The sequence below is a fragment of the Camellia sinensis genome, chromosome 15, assembly GCF_055761805.1.
Source record: "Camellia sinensis isolate YWXY chromosome 15, ASM5576180v1, whole genome shotgun sequence".
Classification (NCBI taxonomy): Eukaryota; Viridiplantae; Streptophyta; class Magnoliopsida; order Ericales; family Theaceae; genus Camellia; species Camellia sinensis.
In genome coordinates, this window is record NC_138975.1 from 67,155,103 (window position 1) to 67,171,974 (window position 16,872).

The 16,872-nt window shown below is 38.1% G+C and overlaps 1 protein-coding gene and 1 long non-coding RNA gene across 2 annotated transcripts in view; one reads left to right on the plus strand and one right to left on the minus strand.

Moving 5' to 3' along the window:
- Positions 1-1,390: 1,390 nt before the first annotated feature.
- NPC6 (non-specific phospholipase C6) lies at positions 1,391-4,412 on the plus strand. The gene is made up of 3 exons (XM_028270865.2): positions 1,391-2,885; positions 3,060-3,236; positions 3,728-4,412. The coding sequence occupies exons 1-3, from the start codon at positions 1,772-1,774 to the stop codon at positions 4,024-4,026; spliced, it is 1,590 nt and encodes a 529-aa protein (XP_028126666.2). The 5' UTR covers positions 1,391-1,771; the 3' UTR covers positions 4,027-4,412.
- LOC114323295 (uncharacterized) overlaps positions 3,119-16,872 on the minus strand; it is a 33,830-nt gene continuing 20,076 nt past the window's right edge. Inside the window, exons 2-4 of the long non-coding RNA XR_014357311.1 lie at positions 6,015-6,116; positions 4,326-5,620; positions 3,119-3,256 (exon numbers count right to left, since the gene is read on the minus strand). This is a non-coding gene — a long non-coding RNA (uncharacterized LOC114323295). The remainder of the gene's footprint in view (positions 3,257-4,325; positions 5,621-6,014; positions 6,117-16,872) is intronic.

A 16,872-nucleotide genomic window follows, 5' to 3' on the forward strand; every position in this document is an offset into this window, starting at 1 on the left:
TAACCTGAAAATCTAGTTATTGAAATCCTGAAAAGAAATACTCCTCCCTCTAATTCAAATTGCTTATTCGACGAAAAACGAAGATCTAAAAATAATTATGTATAATTTTTTATTGAAAAATCACAAATTATAAGTGCTTAAAGAGATATTTTAATTAGTAATTTTTTAAAAGCAAATTTTACTACGTGAATACAGTATATATTTAAGTTTTCATTTTTCATGTCAGACAAACAATTTGAATGGAAATAGTATATGCTATAATCTTTCAAGGCACCCCATATGATCATATGCTAAACAATAGGGGAAAAAATATTAATGACCATCATTAATATGGATGTATGTATAAAAAAAATTATATTAAAATGTGTTAGAAAAGTATAAAAATATGTAGGTCCAAAAACGTTAATTGAAATTCTACCATTTTGACATTTTTTTTAATCTTAATGACGGTTCATTTCATAGAGTTGTCATTGGTTGATTAATCAAGTAAATTAGTGCAATCTTTTCTTTTTAAAAGTAAAAGCTTTACTTTTGATATTAAAGAAAAAAAAATAACTTTACTCACTGTCAAGATAAAAGAAACAATCTTGGTATAATGTTTACTGATCACCAATCCCTTTCCGTCAAACATTTTAAATTACCCTGCTAAATACGTTTTTATACATAATAGATTATACCTCATTTAAAATAATTTATTTTGTAACGTAAAGGGGAAAATTACGGCATAGTTATAGGTTAAATTATTTGGTGGCATTTATTGTTTTTGTTTTTATTTATTTATTTATTTATTTTGTTTTAATAATATCTCTTTGTATAAAAGCTTTCACTCTTCATGGAGGTTTGTTATTCTTCTTATGTGAAAATGTACTTTATTAAGGCCTAGTTTGAAAAGACTAAATAAGTGTACTTTTTGACTTTTTATGAAATATGGGTTGGGTTTGGGTTGGGTTTGAAGTGATGTATGTGACTGAAATAAGATAGTGACTTTTTGTCTTTTTTTAATCTTCCCAAACTAGGCCTAAATGACTTATTACTAGATATATAATGTACAACAGTGCTCTAGAACCCAGTGGGGGTGACCCCCAACACCCTTACATACACGTGAAGGACAATGAGAGGAAGACCCAAAAAAAAAAAAAAAAAATTCAGTCAATCAAAAATCAATGGGGGTGGTGGGGGTCACCCCCACTAAAGGTCTAAGTCATTTTTCTATATTGTATTAAGTCCCGTACTTTGTGATAAAAAATTAAAAATTATATATATTTGAGGTTAATTATAATGGTGGTACCTTGCAACATGCAATCATTTCCTAGGAAAACAGAATTTGCTAAAGACAAGGCTAGTTGGCCACCTTTATTGCAAATTAACCATTCAAAATTATAAAGATTTAACAGTATCACTATTTTTAATATTGCTTCCTATCTTTATTTCTCACAGTGAACACACATGATAGTGATAGAACCAGAACCTTCGTCTCTTCCCTCCCTCACATCTTTACTCTCTCTCCATTCTGTACCCAGTAAATCATAAATGAAAAATATCTTCATTCAAACACCAATTTTGCTCTTTTAACAGATTCAGGTATACATACACATACATCTATATATCTCTATATGTGTGTATATGCACACACTTTAAGGTACCTAATCAACTCTGCTCCACACAAAAGTAGTCATATTTAATTTCCACATTGCTTGCTCCACTACCAAAAGGCCAAAGGGAGAGCTAAAAAGCAGAAGCTTGACAAACATCTCACCAAGAAAATCAAGAAATGGGAAGGTTGAAGGCCAGAGCACCTCCATTTTCCTCCATTTTCTTGCTCTTTCTCACCCTTTCTACAGTTTCCCAGCACAACAATCATGGGTATGCAATTGCACAGCAGCAGCAGCAACCCATCAAAACCATTGTTGTGTTGGTTTTGGAGAACAGATCTTTTGATCACATGATTGGGTGGATGAAGAACTCTATCAACCCATCAATCGATGGTGTCACAGGTAAAGAATGCAACCCAGTTTCAACCAAAGACCAAGACCACCCTCAAACTCAATCCATCTGTTTCAAAGATGATGCTGAGTTTGTGGATCCGGATCCGGGTCACTCATTTGAAGCTGTTGAACAACAGGTATTTGGGTCTGGTCCCATCCCTTCAATGACTGGCTTTGTAGAACAAGCTCTTTCCATGTCTCAGAACCTCACTGAAACTGTAATGAAAGGCTTTAAACCCCAAAATGTGCCGGTTTTCGCAGCTTTGGTTCAAGAATTTGCTGTTTTTGATAGATGGTTCTGTTCAATTCCGGGTCCAACCCAACCCAATAGGCTATTTGTGTACTCAGCAACCTCTCATGGCTCAACAAGCCATGTCAAGAAACAATTAGCTACAGGGTACCCACAACAAACCATATTTGATTCACTTCATGACAATGGGTTCAATTTTGGTATATACTTTCAAAACATACCCACAACGTTTTTCTATAGAAATTTGAGGAAATTGAAGTACATATGCAAGTTCCATCTGTATGGTTTGAAGTTCAAGAAAGATGCTAGAGATGGTAAGTTACCTAACTTGTCGGTGATCGAGCCGAGATACTTTGACATAAAGGGACTGCCTGCAAATGATGATCATCCATCACATGATGTTGCTAATGGGCAGCAGCTAGTGAAGGAGGTTTATGAGACACTGAGAGCTAGTCCTCAGTGGAATGAGACACTGTTGGTTATTACTTATGATGAGCATGGTGGGTTCTATGACCATGTGCAAACACCTTATGAAAATGTTCCCAATCCAGATGGGAACACTGGGCCTGCTCCATATTTCTTTAAGTTCGATCGGCTCGGAGTTCGTGTCCCAACAATTATGGTCTCTCCTTGGATCAAGAAAGGAACTGGTAATTTATGCACTGCCCTTCATATATCATATTAGAAACTGGTTAAATATTGACATTCATAAGGGGAAAATTTAACTAAAAAATAGAAAATAATAAGTGAAGTAATCTTACCAATCTTCATCAATATCAAGAGTAATCTTAGCAATCTTTGTTTATTCCCTGTTCTCCATGCAGTCATAAGCAGCCCAAAAGGACCTGCTCCGAATTCAGAATACGAGCATTCTTCGATCCCTGCGACGATAAAGAAAATGTTCAACCTGTCCTCTAACTTCTTGACTCACAGAGATGCTTGGGCTGGCACGTTCGAGCAGGTTGTTGGAGAATTAGCCTCTCCCAGAACTGATTGCCCAGGTATTTGTTTTTAAAAATCACTACACAATTGAAATTATTTGCTGCTAAGGCTACCTTGGAACATATTTTGATTGGAAAAATATAAATGCAAGTCAGGCAAGAAGCATACAAAATCTAAGATAAATGGGAAAAGGAAGACAGTGAAGTAGCATGGGTCATTTGAACTACACCAGAAAACAGAAAGCATAGAGAGTAACATAGGCTGTCATCATGGTTTTATGAAAGAGTTGTGCAAATCAAATCTAGGATTGATCACGGCTTTTGAATAGATTACAATTTATTGACACTGATCTGCTAGAATTTATCAGAGTGTTTGGGAGATCCATAAAAGGATTATGGTGAAAAAACCAATCATATTCAGAACCTGCTGCCTCAAAAAATTAAAGAACTCACCACAATTATATGCTGCTCTACTTTTACAGCTTGTAACTATAAGCTCATACAAGAAATATATATTTGTATATTTATGGATTATGTTGTATTGGTAACAGAGGTCCTGCCAGATGTGGCTCCATTGAGAAGAACAGAAGCAGATGAAAATAGGGGGTTGTCCGAGTTTCAGAGCGAGGTAGTCCAACTGGCTGCTGTTCTTAATGGCGACCACTTTCTGAGCAGTTTTCCAGATGAGATGAGCAAGAAATTGAATGTCAAGGAAGCTCATGAGTATGTAAGGGGTGCTGTGTCGAGGTTTATAAGGGCAAGCAAAGAGGCCATCAAGTTGGGTGCAGACCAATCTGCCATTGTCGACATGAGGTCCTCCCTCACCACCAGATCTCCACCCCACAACTAATCGAAATCATCCTACCACCCATTTTGTTCTTCTTGTCTCAACGTTTCTAGTTGATATACACTTTAGGAATGTCTGTTCTTAGTTAGCGAACCCATAAAAAGAAAGCTAGTCAAAAGTCATTTGGTTGGTTGCTTCTGTGGCCTTTCCAAGCATTGAACCAAAACAGCTTGCTTGAAGTAACCCGCTTCTGAAAGCTGTTTTTAAAAAATGTTTTATAAAGTCGAGTTTCTGTGCTTGCATCATATAATCAATCCTCTGTTTATCTTGAAAGATGGCAATGGACTTTCGTAAATAATTACCTTTGCAGCAATTGAGAGATATTGAGCTGTAACTGTTGTTAATCTTGGTTGGTGTTCAGAATCAATGGTTATGTAGACAGTTCCTCATTTGCCTGAGTTCTTGTGACAACGCTTTATGACATGTAAATCGCAAATGAGTCTCATCTCATGGGCTGTAGGGTAGACCTAGAACACATCTCCATCTCTACCATCACCACCGCCACTACTATCTCACCACCACACAACCAGGGCTTTACAAGATCAGACACAAGTGACAGAGAACTGTTAAAAAGCTTTACCCAATTGTCATCTAGTTGGGAACAACTTTGAATCAAGTAAGTTCCAATAGAATCCAACTGCACATGCCCTCACAGAAACATTAGTTAATTTGTCAGTAACGGCCAAAGAAACTCACGTGGTAATCATGGATGTTAAATAGAATGCAGCAAACAATTACAATATAATGCTGCTCGATGGACAAACATATAAACAGAAATAAAAAAAATTAAAGGAATAAGTTAATTTTGTCCTTGGTCCATAACTCTGAAAGGGCGAGAAAATGACACCATTATCTATATCTAGACTGAAACATGGACTCTCATTAATAACTCTCTGGGCTTTAAAGGTCTGACACTTTTTTAACATTGTGTGCGCCCATGTTTGTGCTAGAGAGAGAGAGAGAGAGAGAGAGATTGCCAGATTACAGGACCACACAAAGTTCATAATTGCGTCAATGAACTAATAATGTTCCTAAGAATATGATCCATAAGCCATACCTCAAAGCCACCATAACAATAAAGGAGAAATGAAAGTACCACGAAATTGACCACAAGAAAGTGTATTTATTGACTTCTAATTGATGTCAACATGTACATTTACCGAAACAACAGATTCAATCATTTAAATGACCGCAAAAATCACCCATAATATTGATGATTTGTTTGATCAATAACTTCATCTGTAGTGTTTAACACATCAAGAACCTTAACGATGCACCATTTGTTTCATAGCATTTCTGCAACCAGTGGATGGTTTGTCTCGTAGAACCTAGTCACCCACATCTGATCAATCTAAGAACAGCTTCGATGAACAAATTTGCAGCTTCACTGAACCAACAATGTAGAGATTCAAGTATAATCACCTCAAAGATTGTCAAACTCAATTAGTCTCAAGTTCAAGAATTCCAGAAAGAGCAAGTATATCTACTACGGTGAACTTCAGATAGAACAAGGACTTTGCCACATTGATATATCAGCAATAAGATCCCGTAGCTGATCTATGAGAAGCTTGAGATACTTGTTTTTGTTTGCACGCTCCTATAATACAAGAAACAGATATCAGTAAATTTTCTACAGAAATTTTGATACTACATGCCATAAGAGCAAGATCTTTACAAAGGTTCCTAATAAAAGCTCAGTTTCTCCAAAAGGAAATTCCTCTTTTTTATAGAAAGTAAAATAAAATCATACCACTATGGGGAACCAAAAAATCCAAATGCATGCAATAACTTTGAATAAAATCAAATAAATGAAAACAGCTACACAGCCCAGATGGTAGCACTGCACCTGCCCAATGGCACAAAGCAAGTTAATGATTTAAACCATACATTAGCACCCACATAGAGTCCTGCCATTGCAACAAAATGCAATGACAAAATGCAAATCCTACAAACGGTAAATTCATAATCTGAATCTGCAATCGCAGTAGGACCTGTTTTAACGCAGAAGCTCACTCTTCCAACTTCTTCCCAATTTCAGCTTGGCTTGCAGTGGATATTGAACGGTTTCTTGTTGAACGGGCATATTCTTTTGCCTATCATAAGACAAAAATTAGATGGTGTTAGCTTAATCAACTAGTTATGGAAAACATGGTTCTAGAATAGTAGGCACAACACAAGCATATCTAAGGCCTAAAAGTCACCAATTTTTCTCAGCAATAAACCTTTTCACAAGAAGATTAAATCTTGAAGATTAATGCATTAAAATGGGAGCAGAAAATTTTCCATTTATCAGTTATAATTTTTTTATAGATATATATTTATTAATTAGAAATGTTTACCATATCTTAAGATCTGGACAAAAATTCTGATGAATGGTGAACAATTATTTAGATAAATTGTGTTATTATGACAGAGATGTAAAAATGAACAGTTAAGCGTATTTTCACAAAATAAAAAACCAAGAATATATTGAAAGCATTACAGACAAACATTCTACAGTCCACACAATCCTCTCCCACCAACATCAACAAGCTAGTAAGAAATGAAGCCATCCCCCTGGCCTGAACATCCAAGATGGGGAGAACACTAAAGTGACATTTGTTTTTACTTCTTTATAGTAGACAGCCTCTCACACAGGGATTAAAAGTGTATACATGCCAGATACCTAGGGACTGGACTCGGTGGGCTCAATACAAAGCTGTATATAATCCAAAATTTGATAGGTAGGAGGCACAGAAGCTATTTGTCCAACAAGTGAAATTTATTATGGTTAATTAGTCTTTACCTTGTGAAGCATGGGTACTTTGACAAACACACCATACCCGTACCAAGTACTCGTACTTTGCATGGTAATTCTACATACGTAAACGAAACATGGGTACACAAAATACGTACTTAAATTTTTTCTCCTTAAGTTTTGTTGCATCCCAGACGTACCTAGAATAAGCCATACCTCAGCCGGAATAATGTTTTCTTCTATGCAGAGGTGAAGTCAATTTCATTAGACCCTTTTTTTTTTTTTTTTTTTTTAAATTTGGTTTGATAGTAATTTAATATGATGACATTGAATTTTGGCTTATTACCTAACTAGCGTAGACACGAACCCGTAACACAACACTGATGTGCCGACACTTGGACTTTCAAATAATGCAGGATACAACATACTTGAGACACGTTAAAAATTTATATTTTTACAAAATTATTATGTCATATATAATATATATGAGTAATTTATTCAAAGATAATAAAAAATATGTAAAATAACACTAATTACATTAAAAGCTATATACTCCATAACTTAAATATACTAAGATACCATTTACGTGACAATTCCATTCTTACATATAGAACATTACAATACATGATATATTCATTTTATTAATGCTTCAAATCATATTCAAAGTGCATAGAAGAATGCAGAATATTGTTATTACATAGGACATGTCCAGAGGGTTCAAGAAGTGTCACTGATGTGTTGATAAATGTTCGATATTATAAATTTGATTTTTTTAATTAAGATACGTTGAAGAAGTGTCAGACACATATTTAGGAGTATCCGAAGAGTCAATGTTCGACACGGGCGTCGTGTGCTTCCTTCGTAGAAGTGTCCGTGTTTCTTAGGATATATCTTACTTTTGACATTAAATGTGAATTGCAAGTTGGATCTTAGCTAAGGCTTGATTTGGGAAGTGGGTTGGCTTTTTGGCCTTTTAGCCTAGGGCTAAAAAGCCTGGTTTGGAAAGGACTTTGGGTTTTTTGATTTTTTTTGTGAAAAAAAGAATGTAATGATTATGGGTTAGATGTGATGTTTTGTCTTATTGGGGCTAAAAAGCCTATTTTGTTTTTTGTGGCTATTTTAGCCCCAAATTCACCCAAACCCACTTCCCAAACAATGGCTAAACCAATAACCTAATTTTTGCATTATTCCAAATTAAAAGTAAATATTTTTTTTACAAATAGCCAAGCATTTAAACAAATGACCTCCAAGTGTTTTATCCTTGAGGCTTTTTCCGCTTGATTATCCACCAATCTCCTACGCACTGTTTTCCATGAAAGAGTTCAACTTCTTGTACATAAAATCCAATGAGCTAATCCATTCAATGACCCTGCTCTAGCCATGAGGTTGAGCATTTAGGTTAGTTGTAAGGCAAAAGGTACTTATGCGAAGAATTTTTTTTTTTTATATAAATAACTTATGTGAAGAATTATAGCAAACCTTGGCACTGCCTTCATCTGATGGAGACATGGTCTTACCAAAATCCTACACCAGCCATGAGGCTAGAGCATCTAGGTTAGTTGTAAGGCAAAAGGTACTAACATGGTCTTACCAAAATCAGATTATATGTGCACGCATTTGGGGGGGGGGGGGGGGGGGGGGGGGGTGTTTGAATGTTCACCAAAACTTCAGCATCCAAGGTTACTAATTCAACTTGTATGGGCAAAGTTAATTTACCCGAAGGCCACTTCGGTTGTGAATTAAATCCGAACAGAGTGATGACCGACTTCAAGTCTTGCTTACTCAAGACTGAGTTTTTTGAACAATTTGAAGTACATGATTTCAGTTGAGCTACCTTGATACACAAGAATCCTCTTCATGTCATTTTTCTTCCATATTCCAATGGTGACAATAAGGGCATCAGTGCAACTGTGCAAGGGTGTTGGATTCCCTCCAAATCTCTGTCTGTAAAAGCTACATCAAACTGGCAACTAAGGGCTTGGTTTTCATCCTCTTAGCCACCTGCTTGATTAACATGACTTCCTGGAGATGAATGACTTTCTATATCTCCCCCTGGAGGGTGTTCTCATGATCGGGATCCACCATTCCATGGATCATATTGATGACAATTTTGGAAGGGCCTTCTCGGCATCGACATAGTCCTAACGATGCCCAACTGCCATCAAATCTTCCAGGTGTTGTTTGAAGGCCTTGCAATTATGCATCATGTGCCATCAGTCCTTGTGGTAAGAACACCTCAACTTTTGGTTCCACTTAGGTCCCCTATCATCTTGAGTGGCCAAAAGAAGAAGGGCTCATCCTTGATTTTGTTTAGGAGTTTGTAGATCGATTCCTTGAAGACTACGTTTACAATTTGGCCTTGGTTTCCCTATGCTCTCCTCCCCATCCGCTATGGGGCTCCTTGTAAACCATCCTGAGTGTTTCGAAAGCAAGTCATGTTTGACTGACACAATGGCTGATTGCTTGTTGCAGGTACTGGTGTCGATATCATTGTATGTCTCCAAATATTAGCAAGAATAGTCCTTTAGCAATCCATTATTTCCCTTTAAGTTGAGAAGAGCATCCATCCACCTCCTTCGGGATCTTATTGTTGGTGATGAAACAGGCCAAATAGGTTTCAGAGAGTTGCTTCCAATCAAATATTGATCCAATCTCCAAACAATCGAACCAACATAAGCCTAACCTTTTGCACATCAAGGCGTCATTCCTATTCTTAGAGTGACATCACTTGACAATAGTAGCTAACATGGGTGATGCTGTCCATCAACCAATCATAGATTGTACAATTGGGGTGCGAGAACTTCTGAGGGTTCCAGTGCTTCAATCTTCAGGGAGAAATGTGAAGACACTCGTCGATCTAGAGCTCAGTGCACCCTTTAGTGAACCAAGTGGTTCAAATTATCCGAGCTCAGCCTTCATTTGTCCTCACCATTCTAATCTAACCATGTTCTCACAGATCTGGAAGTCCCTCATAACAGTGGGACAGAACCTTTGATTGCTAGCTAATCATCGACACTTTGTCGTGCTTGCTTGTACAACATAAGGATGACTGTTGGCTCCTTTACTTAGCACCAAAATTGAGGGATTGTGATTTCTAGAAGCACGGTCATGCTTGACCTACTGAAGCAATCTTGGAGATTGACTCCTCCGGTGAGATTTTAAAGCTTCCTCGCTTGACCACCCCTTACAACCAATGTTTTTTGAAGGTGAAAGTGCAAGGCGATGCGTTTTACTCTTGATGAGGCAAGGCTTACCCTCGAGGCGTTGAGGGGTAAACCCTTTGAATTTTGATTTTTTTAATTATAAAATTAAATAAATATAGCATAAAAAGAGTATAAAAAATAAGAAATAGAAAATAGAATTCACAAAAACCATTTTATGCCTAAAAATAAAATGAATTAATAAATCAGCCAATAAGCAAGACAATAACATTAATAAAAAAGAAAAGAAAGAAGAGATTTATTATGTAATAAATACAAAGAGTCCAACCAAAGGTCATTCAACAAAAAAATAAATAAAAAGAAAGAAGAAAGAGGAAGAGACCTATTATGCAACAAATACAAGTGTCCAACCAAAGATCATTCAGCCAAAAAAACAGAGAAAGAAGAGGGAGGAAGAGACCTACTATGTGATAATACAAAGAGTCCAACCAAAGGTCATTCAGCCAAAAATAGAGAGAGACAGACCAACAGTAGAAAACGAGAGAGAGAGAGAGAGAGAGAGAGAGAGAGAATGGCGAGACAGCGATCAAGCATGAAAACCCTAAACTGTTGTTCTTGAAGTCAAGCTGAAGTCGTTTGGACTTCAAAGAAGGTTGATCTTTTGCAATTCTGCATATACGGTATGTATATCTTCTTATTCGAAGTCATACGCCTCACTCATTGATGTGTGAAAAGCACAAAAGATGTGCCTGATGCGAATGCCTCTTAGGTTGAGGCTTACGCATAGCTGGTTCTGCACCTAAAAATCCACCCACAGGTGCGTTTTCTTCACGCCTCACCTCAATGCACACCTTAAGAACGCTTTTCAAAACTTTGCTTACAACTATGAAGCAAAGAAACAAGCTTCTCTCAAGCAGCAAGTTTTGGAACCTATCACAGTACCTCATATGGAGAATGAATCACTCTCTTGTACCAGTAAAATTTTACTCGCTCACTTGTTGTATTATGTCAAGACTTTGCACTCATGCAATCATGTGGAGTTTGATTGTTGTCTATCGGACTACGGGTGTGTATGCACAATTCTACGGAAAGTAGCATGTTTGAGATGCATGGAGATGGACATGTTGCTAAAGATGTTGCATAAGCACGAGGGTGTGGAAACTTCCCTCATCTCTCAGTTATTTAGCTGAAAATATTTTCCAGATAAATTAAGCGGGAGCAAACTTGAAGCCAGCATTTACCTGCTCGTGTTCCCAAAACAATAAACCAAAAACAAACCACATTATTATTGATTGGTATTAGTTTCTCTCATAATTGAGCCCATTAATGTTTGGCATTAAATGCAGAAAATTCATCTTGATTCTCAACTTGCATAATTTACTGGAACCGGTTCTCCTTGAACAATTCGTTTCTTAAGTTTTTAAGATATCACGGCGTGGATACCACGCCTTTTGGTGCACCCACAATCGGATTTGACTATTGAAAATATGTGAATCATTGAGGTCTAAATTGGCAATATACCATAATATTCCCACAAATCGATTTAGCTTACAAATTGACAAACAGAGATCGATTCTCAAAGATAGGAGTCGCCAATTAATTTTTACGGAAAACTTGGAAACCCTAACTCCGTGTTAGTTTAGGCCACTGATCTATCACATTCAAAAATCTTTGGAAGTTTAGGTACGAAAGGGGAAGATCATTAAAGTGAACACCTCCTTTCGCCCAATCAATTAATTGGCCTCCACTAATTCTTCTTAATGAGATTTATTTCATTATTTGTGAAAGATTTAATGTATAACATGTATAGATAAAAGGAAAGAATAAATTGTGTATTGATAGATGTATTGAATGTTATGGGTTAGCTCCTTTATATAGAGGAGTTACAAGCTTACAAGCCAAAAGAGAAAACAGAATGATTAAAGCATACTAATTATTATACTAACCTAATTATTAAAGCAGCACTTTACATATTATATTCTAACAGCCCCCCTCAAACTCAAGGAGGATAGGAACCAACCAACTTGAGTTCGGAGAGAGGAACAAAACAGGAAAATAAACTGATAAATAAAATAAAACAGGATAGGAGACACGGTATGGTTGTGTCAGACCGTTGTAGGAGACATTTTATGGGGTCATGTCGGACCGTTGTAGCAGGACAGTTTACGAGGTCATGCCGGACCGATGTAGCAGGACAGTTTACGAGGTCATGCCGGACCGATGTAGCAGACACTGTGTGGTCGTGTCAGACCGTTGTTGTAGAAGACAGTTTATGGGGTCATGTCGGACCGTTGTAGAAGCTGACCGGAATCAATGTCGGGACAGTTTATGGGGTCATATCGGACCGTTGTAGAAGCTAGTGGTGGTGCACCAAGGGGGCGACTTAGGGAGTGCGCCATGGGGTGGCTTGGGTGGTTCCCATGGTGTGTAACCATGCTCACCATGATACATGATATATGTATAACCCCCCTCAAACTCAAATAGGTGTGAAGATAGAAACCTATTTGAGGTTGAAACAAAGGGAGTGATAAAGCTGACCGTTGTAGAAGACACTGTATGAGTGTGTAGATAGGCTGCCCAAAAGATATACATGTAGATAGATATATCGAGCCCTCAAAAGGTGTGCCCAATCTTTCAAAAGGCGTGCCATCAAAAGGCGTGCCCAACCCATAAAAAGGTGTGCCGGACATGATGGCGAGGCGCGTGAGTACCTTGGCTTGCGCGCCCGTTTTGTCGTCTGGCGTCAAGTGGCGCGCGATGCGCGGATCGGCCCTGGCTATTTAAACCAAGGTTGAGGCGGAGGCTGTGCAAACCAGTCTGAAACCGCTGAATATTTTCATTCTGAAACATCTGAACAATGGCCTCTTCTTCCCGTTCAGCTACCCATAATATGGCCTCTTCGTCCCGTGGTCTACTCACTCTCTTTCCCGACCTCAACGAGTCAACAAGAGAGATAACCAGTGCGGTGGCCAGTGAACTTCAACCAAACACCTCTGGTTTTGCTCCGTTGAACTTTCCGATGCGGTCTGTGGAGCAAAAAATGGCGGTGCAAACTGATATTGAGGCCAATCAGTATACTTTGAAGTCATGCGTGGAAACCATGACTGCGGTCACAAACTTGTCGCACCGGTTGCAGAGTAGGACAAATGAGGTGCAGCAGTTAAACGCCTAACTGGCTCTGCTCCAGCGCATGTATAAGGATGCGCGAGCAGAGATAAGTGTGCTAAAGGCAGAAAACAAGGAGCTGAAGCGGAAGGCCACCGTGATATTCCGATTTGGAGGGCCGCCATATGCTGCAGGGGAGGAGCAGGGAGTAGTGATCGTGCCCAGTGGAGTGGGAAACACGGAGGCAGCACCGGCAAGGGCCGCCCAGGACGGAGGCAAGAAGAAGAGACCGGCGGCCGAGTAGAGAAGAAAAATTCCGCCTGTGGATGTGGTGGTTGTGGTATTGGTTGTTGTTGTTGTTGTTGTTTTTTTTTTTTTTTTTTTTTTTTTTGGGTGTAAAATTGTGATCGGGGGTGATCCGCATGAAGAAATGACAAGTGTGTGGAATGAAAACCGAGTTGGGGTGAATGGATTTTTTTTTTTTGGTGTGAAAAGTAAGGGAATCGAATAAAAATATATATATATATATGGTGACGGTGATGAAAGGATAAGTATGGTGATGATGAATATATAATGAGCAATAAAAATAATAAAGGAGGGAGTGGGGAACAGCCGAGAGTACCAATTAAGCTTTATAATAAAAAAAAATAAAGTTTAGGCGGTGGATGGGGGTGATTAAAAAAAAAGAAAAGAAAGGAAGATTGGTATCCGTGTTGGTGAGAATAAAACAAATATATATATATATATATATATAAAAAGAAAATAAAAAGAAAGGTGGGTGGTGGAAACAATTATGGTGGGGGGACAAAAAGCGGCTTAAGTTGGTGGGTTGGATGAAGAGAGAGAGAATATATGTATCAGAGAGAGAGAGGGACCACGGTTTGGGGTGTTGGATTGGTTGAAGGTTCGGCCTAAGAAGAACATGAAAGCTGTAATGGTGGCTCGGTTGTGGAGTAGAGAGAGAGCTTCGGAGATGAGGCTGTAGGTGGTGTTGGTCGCCGGTGACAACGACGGCGCCTGGAGTGGCAGCCATGGGCTGTGAGCAAGCTGGGTTTTGCCCCCGAGAGAGAGAGAGAGGTCTGTGTTTTGTGGCTATTCATCTCCGAGAGAGCTCATGCCAGAGAGAGGAAGAAGAGAGAGTTGCCGAGAGGGAGAGAGCTGCCATGCATATGTGTGTGTATGCCGAGAGGGAGAGGTGATGGGTGTGTATGTGAGCTGCTGGGTGTATGGCAGTGATGGGTGTGTGTGTGCCGTGAGTGTGTATCAGTGTGGGTGCTGGGTTTGTGTTAGAGAGAGAGAAGAGAGAGAGAGAGCTAGTGCATGTCCGTGTGTAGGTGTGCATGGGTGTCTCTTAATGGTTTCTTCTCCCTCTCCCTAAACCCGTGTGTGCATCTGTGTGTGTGAGTGCTCCGTCTGTCCTCCCCCGATGAGGTGCACCGCTACCGGCTCCACCGTTGGCGGTGGTGGTGGCGGCGCTTGTGGGGAAAGACTTGTGGCGGCGCTTGTGGCCGCCGAGGACTTGGCTAGTAAGGAAAGACTTGTGGCAGATGGAGCACTCGTAGGCCGACCACTTGAAAGTAGATAATCTGTTTCGGAAAATGGCATGAGCCATGGAAATGGAGTTTCATGTCCTTGGAGTAGGTGTTGTTTTGGAGAACATGGATGGGGCTCTTGCTAGTGGTTCAGTAATGGCAAAGCCAAATGGGAATCCTGAAACTGGTGACAAGTTGGAAGACGGAGCTAATAACTCAAATACTGAAGCAATTCCCGAGCTTCAGGGAAACAGGATTTGGAAGAATTAATTAGAGAGAGAGTTGAAGATGCAGCGGAGTGAAGGTATGTGTAGAAAACTCCAGCAGGCAGTGAAGGCAAGGTTGCCGGCCGACTGCCCACCGGTGAGAAAGAAATATAGGTCTAAATCTTATAGCTCTGATACCATGAAAGATTTAATGTATAACATGTATAGATAAAAGGAAAGAATAAATTGTGTATTGATAGATGTATTGAATGTTATAGGTTAGCTCCTTTATATAGAGGAGTTACAAGCTTACAAGCCAAAAGAGAAAACAGAATGATTAAAGCATACTAATTATTATACTAACCTAATTATTAAAGCAGCACTTTACATATTATATTCTAACAATTTGCTTTCACATACTCATTAATTTCACTTATTCCTTTAAACCAAACCTACCATCTATGTGATACACACAATACAGACCACATCATTTTAACTTGAATACTTGCATATTTGTATAAGGATTTGATCAATCTCCAATTAAGAGAGTCCGCCCGCAAAATAGAAAGTTTTTTTGAAAGTGAAGATTTTCTGAAAATAACAGTAGCAAGTATCCCAATTAGAAGGATACGACCTCCAAGCATGAACATATCTCAAATACACCACGTATAGCAAGCAACTCTTCCAACTACGCAATCATATCGAATATGTAACATATGGTAAATAAATCATGGTAATATGCTAAGGATGAAGAACATGCACACATACTCAAGAACATGGAAGAAAAAGAAGAACAGCCATCTAAATGCATGATCCTAGATGCTATAACAACTAATGCAAACATACATAATATGAAACCTTAAAGACCTAGAATCCACTAAATATGACATATATGCAGTAAACTCAATGGTTTAAACAAGTAAATCAACCAAGAATAATAAAACACAGTGATAAACATGTATAAATAGCAACTAACCAGGCCTATATGCATGATATGTATGATATGCAACCTAAACTAATGATTTAACATGAAATAAGTAAGGAAATCGACAAAATAACAGTAAAATCTAAGCTATATGATGACATGTGCATGAATACTACCCTAAGCATTATCAAAGAGATAGAACATGATCAAAAATAATAAATAAAAGAGAAAAGGGGGACTAACCACTGGTTTGTTAAGTCAAACCGAAGAAAACGCAATGAAACGTGTAGGGTTGAAAACTCGGATGCTTCCCTCAGGTTTTAGGAGTTGTTTATATCACAAAAAGGTGAGCAAAAGTATGTATTGTTTATTCATCACTAAAGACAAAAGTACAATATAAATAATAAGGCAACCAAGACCCTAAAAGCCTAATTACAGATAATAAGACTAAATTACTCTTAGGGGGGTGTTTGGGAAGTGTTTTTTTTTTTTTTCCTTTGCTAAAAAAACACTAAAAGACAAAATTGGTTAAAAAAACCAAAAAAAAACAAATCTAGACAAAATGTCACATAAAATCCACAATCACTTCGCTTTTTCTCTCATAAACATCACATCCAACTACAAAAAAACACAACTATCTTCCTAAACACAAAAATTTTAACCTCCTAATATAATCAAAAACTAAAAAAACCTACTAAAATAACAACTTTCCAAACACCCACTTAATGAAACCCTGAAAGCCTAATTATAGATAATAAGACTAAACTACCCTTAACAACTAAACTAAATAAAAAGAACATAAACATAAAACTATTCACCCAAAAAAACAAATAAAACTGAGGATGCGCCTGCAAATAGCATTGAAAGTTTGTTAAGAAGAAAATGAAACCGAGCAATAGCATGATTCTTTGTAAAGAAATCGGCCAACTGGAGAGAGGACGGAACAAAAGGGAGAGTAAGAGTGCCAGCATGAAGACGCTGCCAAACAAAATGATAATTTATCTCAATTTGCTTTGTACACTCATGAAAAACCGAATTATGGGTAATCTAAACAGCACTCTAATAGTCACAATACAACGAAGTCGAGGAACACAGAGAAACTCCCATATCAAAAAGAAGCCAGCGAAGCTAAACCACTTCAGAAGTAGCATGAGCCATGGCATGATACTCAATTTCAACGATG